This window comes from Podarcis erhardii, assembly GCF_964252035.2.
Source record: "Podarcis erhardii genome assembly, chromosome: 11".
Taxonomy (NCBI): Eukaryota; Metazoa; Chordata; class Lepidosauria; order Squamata; family Lacertidae; genus Podarcis; species Podarcis erhardii.
In genome coordinates, this window is record NC_138501.1 from 1,542,356 (window position 1) to 1,556,460 (window position 14,105).

The following is a 14,105-nucleotide window of genomic DNA, read 5'->3' on the forward strand; positions in this document are numbered from 1 at the left end:
TGTCTGAAAGCACATTCAAACCTGATGTTGTAAAAAACTAGATTTCAACGGGTACATACACCGAACGTACCACATATTAAAATTACCTGAGATATAACATGCAGGCTGATCCTTTGTGTATCTACTTAGGAGTAAATCCCACTGAGTCTCAAACATGCATGAATGGGATTTCAGAACTATGTCTTCTTAAGTGCTCTTTAAAAGTTACAGTACCATCATGGGAGTCACTTCTCTGCCATTTCTTCCCATGGCACTGCTATACCATCAAAGGCCTGTGATTACATTTGTGGGTACTATGAAGCTGTCACCTGAGAAAGATCAGGGAGCAGCTTTGCAGGCATCACTGTTGCAGCCATTAAAAGCAGTGCCCAAACATGTTGCAAGAACTTTGACTGACAGATGTCTAATATTTGAAGAGGAGACACTGCTGAAAGAGCAGCTCAAAGTGGGGTGGGTGTAAAAGCAGCTTAAGATCCTAAATCAGACTATTCATGCAAGTTGTTGTTGTTATTTAGTCGTTTAGTTGTGTCCGAATCTTCGTGACCCCATGGACCAGGGCAAGTCATGAGACACAATTTTCTTAGTTCTTCAACCATATTGGACCACCAGAATGTAATCTGGTTAAGGAATATTGGCAAAAGATTATAAAGGTAATTTCTGGATTATTTCAAATAAACATAGAAGTTAATAGGGATTTGTTATTTTCGGGAATACTGAGAAATAACAAAGTAAAAAGTAATAAGCAAGAGTTGTTCAAGATTATGATTTTAGCTGGAATGCCAGTTATTGCTTTGGGATGGAAAGAAAAGGCCAAATAGAATATGGAAAAATGGAATGATTATGTTTTTGAATATGTACAATCAGAAATATTTTCACAGATAGTGGCAGAGGATAGATGGGAAAATAAATGCCAAAGAATCACAAATAAATGGGAATTTTACAGGAACTGGATAGAAAGAGGGGAAGCCAACCCTAACATACAAGCTCGAATGAACAGACTGTGTACATGGATAAAGATATGAAGTAGGAAGGCCTGATTGGGTGGGGAGGAGGGCTGGAGTGGGGAGGGAGGGGGAAGAAAAAAAAAAAGTAAACCAGATGGTATTTTGAATTGATTTTGTTATGTAAGCCTTTTTTTTAGAAACCATATATATTAATGTTATGTAGTTATGCATTGTAGTATGAATGAAATTTGTTTTGTATTCTTTGTTTTATAGAATACATATAATAATGTTATGTTACTAAGCAAATTTAATATAACAGTAAAAGGAAAAAACAAACAGAAACATATTGGACCACCATAGTGGACTACAGGAGCCTACACAGTTGTAGCTTTCTTTCTGTTTCTCTCCCCTCACTGTCCAAGAGCATCACAACATTTAAGCAAAACATAACACAAAATAGCAATTCAAATCTGGATAAAACAGAGAGAAACATATTTAACTTTAAAATATATCATTCTCATGCATGTATACTTGCACACACCTTCTGTGTGTCCAATTCATGTGCTAATTTTTTGCCTCCCTTTTTGCCTCCAGCTGTGTACAGATAACAAAACCAGTTGCTTGAACTGTCATAAGCAAAGGTTGGTAAGTAGCCATTATATATAAAACTCAGCCACTGACTAATTATACAGTGTGATCACCACTCAAAGACACAATTCAGAACTTATAAACTAAATTTAGGGACTGGATAAATGCTTCAGTTTGCTTCAGTCTATAGTATCTGTTCCAGAATCAGTTTCCAGTTTGTTTCAGTTTCCATTAGCAAATTATCATTCTATTCCAAGCTTTCTTTACTTCAAGGATTGTGAGCCAGGCACCCTGGGCTCTCTCTCCAAGTGCCATGCGTGATCTTGAAATGCTTTCACCTGGCGAACACAGAGCATGTGGGACATGTGCCTTCACAATGTACCCAGGTTGTGACAAGAGAGTGAAGGAAAAGAATACAATTTTGGATTTTGCTGCATAAATCATTGTTCCTAGTAATCATATGTTTCTCTGCCAGGTGTCTGGCAATATTTTCTAGCAAAAATTACCTCATATCATATCCCTACAGAACCTGTTAGAACTAATTATTTGTATAAGCTCCAAGTACACTGTTACTGAATTTCATCCTTGGTGATATAGCCTTGATTTAATCAAGCAGTACTCTTGCTGAAGGAGAGATATACTATTGTTCCTCTCCATCATAGAAGCAGAGGACCTAGCTGTTAAACCAGGGGTCAGCAACCTTTTTCAGCCGTGGGCCGGTCCACCATCCCTCAGACCATGTGGGGGGCCGGAGTATATTTTGGAGAGAAAAAATGAACTAATTCCTAAGCCCCACAAATAACCCAGAGATGCATTTGAAATAAAAGGGCACGTTCTACTCATGTAAAAACACACTGAATCCTGGACCATCCGCAGGCGATTGGGCCGCATCTGGCCCCTGGGCCTTAGGTTGCCTATCCCTGTGTTAAACCCGTCAGAGAACTGAAACGGAGTGGCTTCAAGGAAACTAATGAAAAGTTCTTTTTCAGCCTTGCTTGCAGGCAGCAACTGCAGATAACAATGCAAAGCATAAACACTGGCAGCAGGTGTGTGAATGTTGGTGAGACAATCTTAGAAGATTATTCTCCATTATTTTCTTCAGAAGAGTAAGGATACATCCAGACAGATGTGGATTATGTGATTGCTGCTGCTCATGCATGGAGGTGGTTTGCGGCATCCACATAATGTCATTGGCAACAAAATACCTATTTAATTAGGATCCATACCTTCCATGTTTTCATACTTTCACATTTGCATGGTGAGTGGTGTAGTGGCTGGAGCTTTAGACTTGGGCCACATTCACACCAGACATTTAAAGCACCTTGATACCACCTTAAATATTCATAGCTTTCCCCAAAGAATTCTGGAAACTGTAGTTTCTTCAGGGTGCTGAGAGTTGTTAGGACGCTATGGGCTAATAGCCGTAAATAAGGACGTTATGGGCTAATAGCCGTAAATAAATATTATTATATTATTATTCCCCTTCATGGTACTCCAGTTCTCAAGAGTTCCCTGCGAAGAGGGACTGTCTATTAAGATCTGTTAAACCACTCTGGAAATTGTAGCTTGGTCGCTATTGAAGGGGAATCGGGGTCTCCTAACCACTTTCAGCACCCTTAACAAATGACAGCTCCCAGAATATTTTGGAGAAAACCTTGACTGTTTGCATAGCAATGTTAGGTAGTAGCAATGGCATAAGAGGATAGCTATATGTCCTTCAAGGAATAGGTCCTTTCTAAATGATCATTTCCCTCTTCCTCAGAGTGACATCCTCCTTTCCTGAGACCCTCATTCTCCATGACAGCAGGGCATCTAGCAACCTGGGAGCAAGGCACAGCTCATCTACCAACCTCTGTGCCTCTCTCTGCTTTTCAGGTCTGTCACCTTGACAATTTCCTAGAGAGCAGGGGCACATTGCACAGAGGACACACCCACAACTTCTGCCCTGCCCAAAAGATCTGAAAAACCCAGATTTCAAGGACATATTGGCAAAGCAATGCACTGCAAGAAATCTAGAGACTTACATCCTTGCCAATCAGATCCTCTTGATTTTCTACAATTCCCCAGGGAGCTATTCCAATAGTGCAGATCTTCCCTCTTGACTTGGAGGCATGGTCTTTCAGTGCATCCCCAACATGCCGAATAACTCCTGTAACGTAAGGATTATGGCAAAGTATCAAAATAATCCCCCAGTAAAAACAAAACATTTATGTAAGTAGCAGTAAATAGGCATAACTTTACCTTTCTAAAATGCTAGCAGTTCTGTGATTCTATACTTTAAAAAAATTGTGATAGAAAATCTCAAATACGGAGTCTTACAAACAAATTATGTAACTGGAATAAGTCTTGAAAATTAAAAGGGAGAAAGTCACCCACTGTGCCATGCATGCAGAAGCTCTGGAGAGAACAGAGGAACTGCAAGCTTGTATATGTCTTCCACTGCTCATTTGCCTTCACAAAAAAATTGCTGGGTTCAGAGACTATACCTTTAAAGCACATATTGTTTCCCTCAAAGAATTCTGGGCACCTTCACAGAGTTACAATTCATAGCAACCCTTAACAAACAACAGTGCCCAGAATTCTTTGAGGGGGGGAAACATGCTTCAAATCTGCTTTATAGGTAAATTATCTACACAGCTTTGGCTTAGAGAAAAGATGTGACTGAAGAGGGGGAAAGGAAATTATGGCCCAGTTTGGGCATGATGGTAAACCATTATGAATGGTTTATGGTGGATGTGATGATCTCACATGCTTTGCTTTTCTCCACCAGCCCAGGGAAGAAACAAACCACAATCTGTGGCTTGGAGTTAGGTCTGAAACAGGGATTACAGTGTGCTTTGCTCTAATTAACTACAATCTGCAGTGAAGGTTTGACTTGGCTTGCTGGATGTGGGTTTTTCTAATAGCAGCTTTCCTCCCAATGCAATTGGTAATGAGGTGGGATTTTTTTTCAGGATTGGGGAAAGGGTTAAAGTCCTATCCCTATCTAGATCCTGCTAAGAAAATTTGCACTTTTAAAAACATATATATTAAATGCAAACCATGTATTTAATGCCACATTTAGTTTGAATGATGTCTAGATAGAAATGTATTAAATGAACATAATGCTGTCTGCTTCATTTAATGCAGTGACAGGATTTTTTCAGGATCCTGTGACCATGAAAAAGCTTTTTATGCCATAGAAAGAATTCCATCTGCTCCAGGGATTTCATTCTGCCAGGTTATTGTTACCTGTGTTTACTCCTCCAGTAAATATCCATGCTCCAGTTGTCATGGCAGCTTTAATGAGACCTTTCCCAAAGACTTGCTTGAGCTTTGGCTGAAGTTCAAAATTCTGGAGACCTCCATGCACAGAGATGAGAAGTTTGGGAAGTTCAAGCTGCCATTCCTTGGTCATCAAGTGTAGAAGAAGATCAGGCTTTGTGTCAAAAGACACACGCACATACTACAGAAGGAAGGGCATTGATTTGAAACAAAAGCAAAGAGTGAAGACGAGAAGCTGGTAATAGACATGCAGCTGGAATATTTACACTTGATCTTAGCCAAAAGACCGAGATGCATCATCATTCCATGAATTAAAAAGACATGGGAATAATTCATTAGGATTTTACTGAACTTCTGTACAATGGAATTTATGTGGAAGTTAATACAGAACCAGATCTCAGAAGCATTTGGTTGAAAATCCATCTGTTAACATATAGTTTGAAGAGAAGTGCTACTTAACCAAATAAAATGAAAAATACAAACTCAAGAGAGTAAGATGATTTTGCTTAGTTGATTTTCCAGGGGTTGGAAGACCTGCTGTCCGCAAAGGTCTTCTTAGGTGCCCCCAGGGTGAACCAAAATCTATAGATTCCTGGATTCCTTTTTTCCTTTCTTTTTCTTTTTAATGTATGCTTCTAGTATTTTTTAAAACCTGAGGCATGAGTCAAAACTAAGAGAGAGGAGGAAAACATATGTATGTTTGTGTAGACTGTGAGAGGGAGATAAAGTGTGTAAGAGAGGTGGGGGGAAGAGAGATGTGTGGTCTCTCTCTCGTCTGTGTGTGTGTGTGTGTGTGTGTGTGTGTGTGAGAGAGAGAGAGAGAGAGAGAGAGAGAGAGAGAGAGAGAGAGGTGCCAAGCATGAGCCTGTGTCAGAGAGTGTGATGTGCCCACATGTTGTTATCAGACTGATCTAAAAAATGGCAAAACTTACTCAGCTCACTCCACAGTAGAGCAACTTGCTAATGAACTCAGGAGAGTTTACAACTCATATAGCATGGGAGTCTCTGTGTCAAGTTGCTTTGAGTAAGTCACTGGCTGCATTCAGAGGAAACTATAAACTATGTGGATGTGCCAAGGAAAATCTCAGCTTCTCAAACTCCTTTCTCCACTCTTTCCCTCTAACATGGCCACAAAGAGGTTTCACTTTCATTTTTATCTGATGGCTTAGAACAAATGGCTTAGAACAGGGGTGGCCAACTCCCAAGAGACTGCGATCTACTCACAGAGTTAAAAACTGGCAGTGATCTACCCCCTTTTTTAGGGGTTCAGGTCTAAGTTGTTGAGCTTTTGGGGAAAGGAAGTAAGCACCATTTTGGGGGGTGGCTCAGGCCAAAGTTGTTCAGCTTTTTTTAGGGGAGCCAAACTGGTTCAGCTTCTTTGGGGGGAGCCAGTGATCTACCACAGACGTCCAGTGATCTACCGGTAGATCACAATCTACCTCTTGGACATGCCTGGCTTAGAACAAAGGGGAACTGGAGAGAGGGAAGAGTTTGCTGTTACCTCCAAATGCAACCACTCTCAGTCTTGTCTATCTCATAATATTGTGAGGATCAAACAGGGTAAGAATTTGAAAGTGGCTTCTTTCTTCTGCACTGGAAAAACTGAACTGTAGTTTACAGTGGACTGATGAAGCAGAATGGATATGGCTTGACTTATATGAAAATTCACAATTGTGGCACATTATTTTTGAAGATGATGAACCGGCAACACCATTAACGCTACCGCTTACAGGAGAAGAAGAATAAATGGAGTGTTGTGGCCTCGAGTTTACTAAATTATATTAAATGGATGAGCAAGTTCAGTGCACAATGTCTAGCTCTAATAATGATTTTCTCAAACATGGTAGCTGTCAGAAAGTATTAGATTGTAGAAAGAGTTTATTCAATGTTTGCTAGAGGAGCAAGTACCAGGCCTGCCCAACTGTTTCTCTTCATGCCTGCAGCACTGCAGTTAAAAGCCAAGGGCAGTGAGGGACCTTGACATGGTGTAATCAAGGTTAACAAGCTTCAGTGAGAATGAAGGGTTGCCATGTGATTTTGTGTTGTTGAAAGACAAGTTTCTGGGTTTGAGGAATTTGGCTTTTTAAGCTTCAAATAAAATTTTATAACTATCAGAATGAAAAAAGTAGTAATGCCATTTCCTAAACTATGTCAGTCAAACTCTATATGTGTCAATTTGTAGGTAGCTGGCATGAACTTCCTGAATGCCTCTTTATGGGGCTCATTACTTTTGCCAATTAGCAGTTATTCTACACAGCATTGTAGACAGCATCAATGTCAAGGAAATTTGAACAGAAGCTTGCAGTTTAACCATAAAAATACTGACCAGGCAAATGCTACCAGGTGATGTGGCCAGCCTTCAGTAAAGCTATCATGTTAATTTGAAAATTAGTAAGATAATCAATAGAAATAAATATCAAGTGAACATGAAGCAAAGAGCAAAGTATCTTCTTTCTGTGAAGCGAACAAATTACTTTTATGGAGATAAGCTGAAAAATTATAAAACCACACATGGAGGTTTGCATTGTGTTTTAAAGTTACATCAGTATCTAGCAGTGCCTGATATTTTCCTTGGAAGTCTGACAATAAGCATTCCCTCATTTAATAAATGTGACACACTGCACTGCAGATAGAATTTGGTTATTCTATATTAAAGAAGAACAATTTTAATAAACAATACATTTCTGTTACATTTTTTCCTACTGCAGAAAGCAGTGGGAGTTGATCTGCTGCTCACCCATCAGCAAAACTGATAAAACTTTTATTTTATTTGGCAACAGTATCTAGTCCTCTGGGGTCACTTTATGCAAAGCCGTCAGGCTCACATTTATCTCCAAAAACTACTGTTTGCCAACAATGTGAAACATCTTCCTATTGAACATGAGCTCACTGTAAAACTGAGCAGAGTCTTTTGTATTGTATTAGAACTTGCCTTACAATTTTAGGAAAGAACAAGGTAGATGCCTTCCTAGAGACGGAGGGCAGAAACATGGAAACACTGCTGAAAATGAAAGCCATGTATTGGCTCTCTACTCCTTTTGATTTTATTGTATTCCAATATAATTACACTTACGCCCCATGCCTAACTGCAAACATGCTTGGAAAAACATTTAGGAATTACTGAGTTAGACTATTGGTTCAGCTAGATCAGTACTGTCGATCCTGATTGGCTGTGGATCCAGAGCAGTCTTCCCCTGCCCTATGTGAACATGTTAAGGATTGAACCTGGAATCCTTTGCATGTACAGCATCTGTTTTGTGACTGAGCTGTGGTTCTTGGCCACGTTTCCCACACACCCATGTTTCCCCCTCTTCCCCACTGCTATTTCCCCCACTGGCTACCTTTTAGGTTGCAAGGCTCCTTGGAAACACGAATTTGCCCATATTACTGATGCAACTCTGTAATGCATCACTGATGCTAATGTACATGGCGGAATAATCTGCACCATTCCCTAGAATATGCACCCAAGACACACACACACAGAAATAAAAGCAAACATGAAGTAAGGAACTTATGAAGTAAGGACCATGTTCTGGTCCAAATTATGAGGGTTTTAGTTACCATGGCTTTATTCGAGTGACCTCCACCTTGGAACTCAATGGTTCCAAAAGCATCAGTGGGACTGAGCTGAGTGTGCTTGCTGATTGACCACTTCTCTGACTGGATGTCATTTCGAGCAAGCCGGCTTTCATTCTTCTCATTCTGAATAATGGAGATGCTTGGAGTAAGTCCCACATGTTGACCTATTAGGCGCCCACAGCAACATCTATGGCATCAAGCAAAAATTACTTGTATTTCTTCACAAAGAGGCAGATGAGATTAAATTAAGTCATTGTGGCTACTGAAATAAAACACTTCAGTCTTCAAAACAGTTTCCCTCTCAGTAGACATAGTTAGGATACAAAGATAGGTGAAGACAACCACACAGAACTCCACAATAACTTTAATAAAGGTGCTGGCGGAGCTTTTCTCATCCCTGTTGGAGATGCTATACCCGCCAACATTCTCTTTAAGATAGTACTATTCAAAGGTACACATGGCTGGTCACTCTGATGCAGATCAACTTTGATTTGCATCCCTTTATGTCCGTAGGCTCAAAGGTAAATGTCAAATGAAACTATGGCCCTCTAGATGCTACTGCACTAGAAATTCCATCTTGTGGAGTTCAACATCTGGAGGCCCACCAGTTCCTCATCTCTCTTCACAGGCAATAAGGTGACCCCTTTTATTGGCCAAATTGTGGACCAGTACCACATGGGTGGCGCTGTGGTCTAAACAACTGAGTCTCTTTGGCTTGCTGATCAGAAGGTCGGCAGTTCGAATCCCCGTGACGGGGTGAGTTCCCATTGATTGGTCCCTGCTGCTGCCAACCTAGCAGTTCGAAAGCACGTCAAAGTACAAGTAGATAAATAGGTGCCGCTCCGGCGGGAAGGTAGATGGTGTTTCCGTGCACTGCTCTGGTTCGCCATAAGCGGCTTAGTCATGCTGGCCACATGACCCAGAAACTGTCTGTGGACAAACGCCGGCTCCCTTGGCCAGTAAAGCGAGATGAGTGTGCAACCCCAGAGTCGTCCGCAACTGGACCTAATGGTCAGGGGTACCTTTACCTTGGTAAAGGTAACTTTGGAATGCTGTATATGAACTGCATATCCAGATTATGAAATTACCTTTGTACAACTGTTTTTGTCTTATTGCAAGCAAACATCCACAAGACATACCCCAAAGCCATTTCAGGCTGCAACAATGGCCCTCAGCACCAGCCTTTGTACAGCAGCATGTCTTTAACTTACATGAAATCACTGCAAGAGAGCCTTTTCACATATTCTTGGTGACACCGTGGAAAGGTTATACTGCAGGGATTTCAAGTAGGTTAAACATGAGCTTACACAAACTGAAATAATTGATACAATAAATATTTTTGCCACCATGGGCTAACAGAACTTGAAAACATTTAAATTTCCATGATACTTCAAGAAAATTACACCTTTAAGAAATGGAAAATGGTAAGAAATGGTCATTTAAATATTGTCCCAACTTCTTCTCAAAGGCTGTATTACGTTAAAAAGATATTTTACTTATAATGCAGGATACAGTGGTACCTTGGTTTGCAACCGCTTTGGATTACAACTGTTTTGGATTACAACCACGCCAAACCCAGAAGTGCGTGTCTCTTTTTTTGGATTACAAACCATTTTTTTTGGAGGCCCCATTGGCGAAAGAACGCCTTGGGTTACAACCTGTTTTGGTTTACAACCGGACCTGCAGAACGGATTATGGTTGCAAACCAAGGTACCACTGTATATGTATTTTCTGTTAGCATTCATGTTTTTCATGCAAGAACAGCTATATCTCTAACCTGAAGTATTTTCCTCGGTAAAGGAAAATTATTATTATTAAATTTGTATCCTGCCCTTCATCCAAAGATCACAGGGAAGTTCACAACATAAAAATTCAAAATTAGAACACAAAATACATAATAAAAACAAAAGCAAACCAATACTCCCACAAAGACATCTAAAAGAACATAGAATGTTAATTAGCCAAAGGCCTGGTTAAAGAGCTACATTATGTTCAAATTCATATTGTGTCCATCTTAGTTTAACAACATTTGTTGCCTGGCAATTACTAAAATAGAGCTGTTTCTTCTCTGACAGGTATCAAAAGCCAAGATCCAATGATATATAATAGGTTAAGTATAAGCTGTCATGAAAAGCAAGTTCATTGACAAAAGCCATGCCATACCTATGGGGGTCTTTGGTGCTGGGTATGATGTGAACACATTCCCTTTTGTAAAATGCTCTTTCTATCCATGACTTCTGAGCCTGAAAAAAAGATGAATAAAAAATCCATAAAATAAATTTCCTGTTCAATATCATTTTTAAAGGACAACAAAGCATTTAACATAGGATGCTCCACAGTAGCAAAGTTTAGGGGTTGTGTTTTTCAATGAAAGGCTCCACTGGCATTTCTTGTGGGGCTTGATGGATTGCATACAGCATTAATATTAATATAATCAACAAAATAAAACAAATGAAAATAACGATACATTAAACCTCTCCAATTGGTGAGAAACCCCTTGACATTACATTCTTTTTGCTGTTTTGAAATCACTTAAAACAACTACAGTGGTACCTCTAGATACGAACGGGATCTGTTCCGGAGCCCCGTTCGCATCTAGAGGCAAACGTAACTAGCGACGGCACTTTTGAGCACGCGCGTGTCGCTTTTCGCCACTTCTGTGCATGCGCGTGACATAATTTTGAGCGTCTGCGCATGCGCAAGGGGCAAAACCTGGAAGTAACGCGCTCCGTTACTTCAGGGTTGCCGAGGAGCGCAACTCGAATGCGCTCAACTCGAAGCATATTTAACCCGAGGTATGACTGTATTTTGCATGGGGATCACTGAACACATCTGACTTCTTAATTAAGTCAAAGCTCAGAATCCACTTGTTTAGTGGATTCTGGGGTGTGATTCTTATATGGCAGGATTAGAATATAGATTATCATACAATTCATACTGACTACCTTGAAAAACAGGGAATCCAGAAGCAGGAAGGAAACAAATAAGAACATCATTTGTAGAATCCCAAGGTGTGGAATGGATTTTGTTCTGCTTCGCAACCAGAAATATTTGTGAAATTTTGTCAACATTCAAAAGTTCATTCTGGCACCAGATTAACACCAGCACCATACACTTGTACACATCTCTTTAGAAACCATCCATCAAAGTGGGACACACCTGGAGAGTCCTTAAATGATCGTGCTAAGTATCAGCCCTTTCCTTCCTCTAGTGTAACACATATTATCATCATTTCCACTGGGAACATAGGAGGAAACGTGCTCTAACTTTGTCTATTCCTATAGGTGGGTTGTTGTTTTTTAAGTTTGTTTCTGTTACCTTTCTGTGTTATATCCCATTCAAAGATATATATCTATGTTATATCGCATTCTCAACAAAAAAAATATGAACAAGAGAGGAGAACATAAGAAGCACCAAACAAGGGGAGCCACAATATAAAGCAGCAGTTACATTTGAACATCAGCAGACCAAGTTGTGCTGGAAAAAGAACAAGAATGCTGAAGATGCATTGAGTTCCACACAGCTGTGCAATTTTAGACTCTGGACTTAATGGTTTTATGATGTCTTCCTTTAGATAGACTTGTGAATCACTTCAGTGCTGAAGCACACAATTAACATTTTTCTTCCCTCCCCGTACCCCATTCCATGATTTACAACTGCATCCACATGCAAAAAACAAGCTAAAAGCATTTTTCCAACCCTGATTAAAAAGAAGAAGAAATACTCTGATGACAAGGGTAAAAAAAAATTGAGTTTGTTTCTGTTGCCCTGATGATAAACAGGGAATAATCACCATTTTGTTGTAGCAAATGATCATATAATACAGAGATTTTCAACCTTTTTGAGTCCAAGGCTCCCTTAACCAACTACCGTATATTCTTTCTGAGGCTCCTTTGTGGGGCTCAGGAGCCCAGTTAGGTCCCCCCTTGCCTGCAGAGCTGGCAGCCCTTTTGAACAGCTTCCCTCAGCCTCCTCTCCTCTTCCTTCTCCTTGGGAGCCCCAAAGAGGCAACATTCGCCTGTGGAGCTTATGGCCAGGGCTGCTGCAATAAACAGCTGTGCAAGCCTTTGGGAGGCAGAGATGCAAGAGGGCTTCAGAGGAAGGAGGGAAGGAAAGAGGGACACCCTTGCGGCATCCCTGACCATCCTTCAGGGCACCCTAGGGTGCCACGGCACACTGGTTGAAAACAACTGATATAATAAAATAAAATTAGCACCTGTAAACATGTACACCTCTTGTCTGCCCCCTGACTATATAACATTTTACTAAAGAAGAAGAAAAGGGGTGCTGTGATGACCCAGTGTTAGCCCTAGCAGGATTTGGCATGTCCACGCCACCCCAGGGGCTAATGCAGGGCCTGTTTACCATATCCCACCATCTGCTGTTCTCTAGGTCGTCATTTTCACCCCCCCCCCCATGCTGTGGATTTCAGGCCAGGGGTCAAGCCCTAGCTGAGCCACTCCTTTAGCCAGGCTGCCTGTTGAGATTCACTGCTCTATTTGCTTCTCTTCTAGTATTTTTTTTGCCCATTGGCAACAACCTCTTTGAGAGAAACATGCTTTCTGAATCATGTACAGTGGTACCTCGGGTTAAGAACTTAATTCTTTCTGGAGGTCCGTTCTTAACCTGTAACTGTTCTTAACCTGAAGCACCACTTTAGCTAATGGGGCCTCCCGCTGCCGCCGCGCCACCGGAGCATGATTTCTGTTCTCATCCTGAAGCAGAGTTCTTAACCCGAGGTACTATTCCTGGGTTAGCGGAGTCTGTAACCTGAAGCGTCTGTAACCCAAGATGCCACTGTACCATCAACAGAAGCTGGTATCACCTTCAATCTGCATCTAGCAGCATGCAAAGATAACAAAATGAAAAAGCCCAGAAATGAAGAAGCAAAAAAGCATGCAAAATCTTAGCTTCTGCTCATTCTGGAGAAGCCATTCACTATGTGGATGCTATCTTTAAAAAGAGCAGGCGGTATAAACAGGGTTTTTGTTCTCAAGTAGAGTGGGTGTGCATTGGGTCAATGGGGAAAACTAGCAATAGCATAATTTTTATAATTCTTAAAATTATCTTAATTTTCTAATGGCACAATTCTATGCACTTTGACTCAGAAGTGGGTAAGCGGGTAAGCCTAAGTAGCCTATTTCAAGTCAATATGATGTTTTTAATAATTAATCTAAGGACAAAAAGTAGCACTCCAGCAATTAAGAGATGACCTCCCTCCCCCTCCCTCCCCCCTCTGAATCTAGATATATTTAGAAAACATGCAAAGAAACAAAATGCATTCAAAGATGTTGATTAGAGCTGATGAGATTTACATGAGTGCTTATGGTAGCTATAGGCTATGTGATAAAAGACTGTTGCTACAATCCTAAGCACACAGTTACTGTGGTGTAAGTGCAAACATGCTAAGGAGGAGTAGCATGCATTAAATGCCATTTATACCTAAAACTCCACCCTTGAATATACTTCCTGCTACTTCATGCCCTGGCAAAAACATCAGCTTTGAAAAATTAATTGCCATAGTTCATTTCTGACTAGGACAGTGTTTGTTCCATTAACATTCTTCAGGCTATATATGAATTTTTCAGAAGTAAAGCTTTTAATAAATGAATATCCTTTAAAATATTATCGGAACAGTAAAAGGCTATAGACATATCAAAATGATTTTAGTACCAGATTATATTTTAATTTCCTCTTTAGTTTCCTACAGCCACCCTACAATGGGAAAGC

The 14,105-nt window shown here is 40.4% G+C and overlaps 1 protein-coding gene across 9 annotated transcripts in view; it reads right to left on the bottom strand.

Moving 5' to 3' along the window:
• Positions 1 to 14,105, bottom strand: part of TRPM3 (transient receptor potential cation channel subfamily M member 3) — a gene marked incomplete at its 5' end in the record, with an annotated part of 405,379 nt that overhangs the window by 139,515 nt on the left and 251,759 nt on the right. For all 9 annotated transcript variants that reach the window (XM_081880910.1, XM_081880909.1, XM_081880905.1 and 6 more), the window contains 4 exons: positions 3,557 to 3,681; positions 4,764 to 4,977; positions 8,358 to 8,562; positions 10,539 to 10,618. In XM_081880910.1, the coding sequence (XP_081737036.1) occupies positions 3,557 to 3,681; positions 4,764 to 4,977; positions 8,358 to 8,562; positions 10,539 to 10,618 (624 nt within the window). The remainder of the gene's footprint in view (positions 1 to 3,556; positions 3,682 to 4,763; positions 4,978 to 8,357; positions 8,563 to 10,538; positions 10,619 to 14,105) is intronic.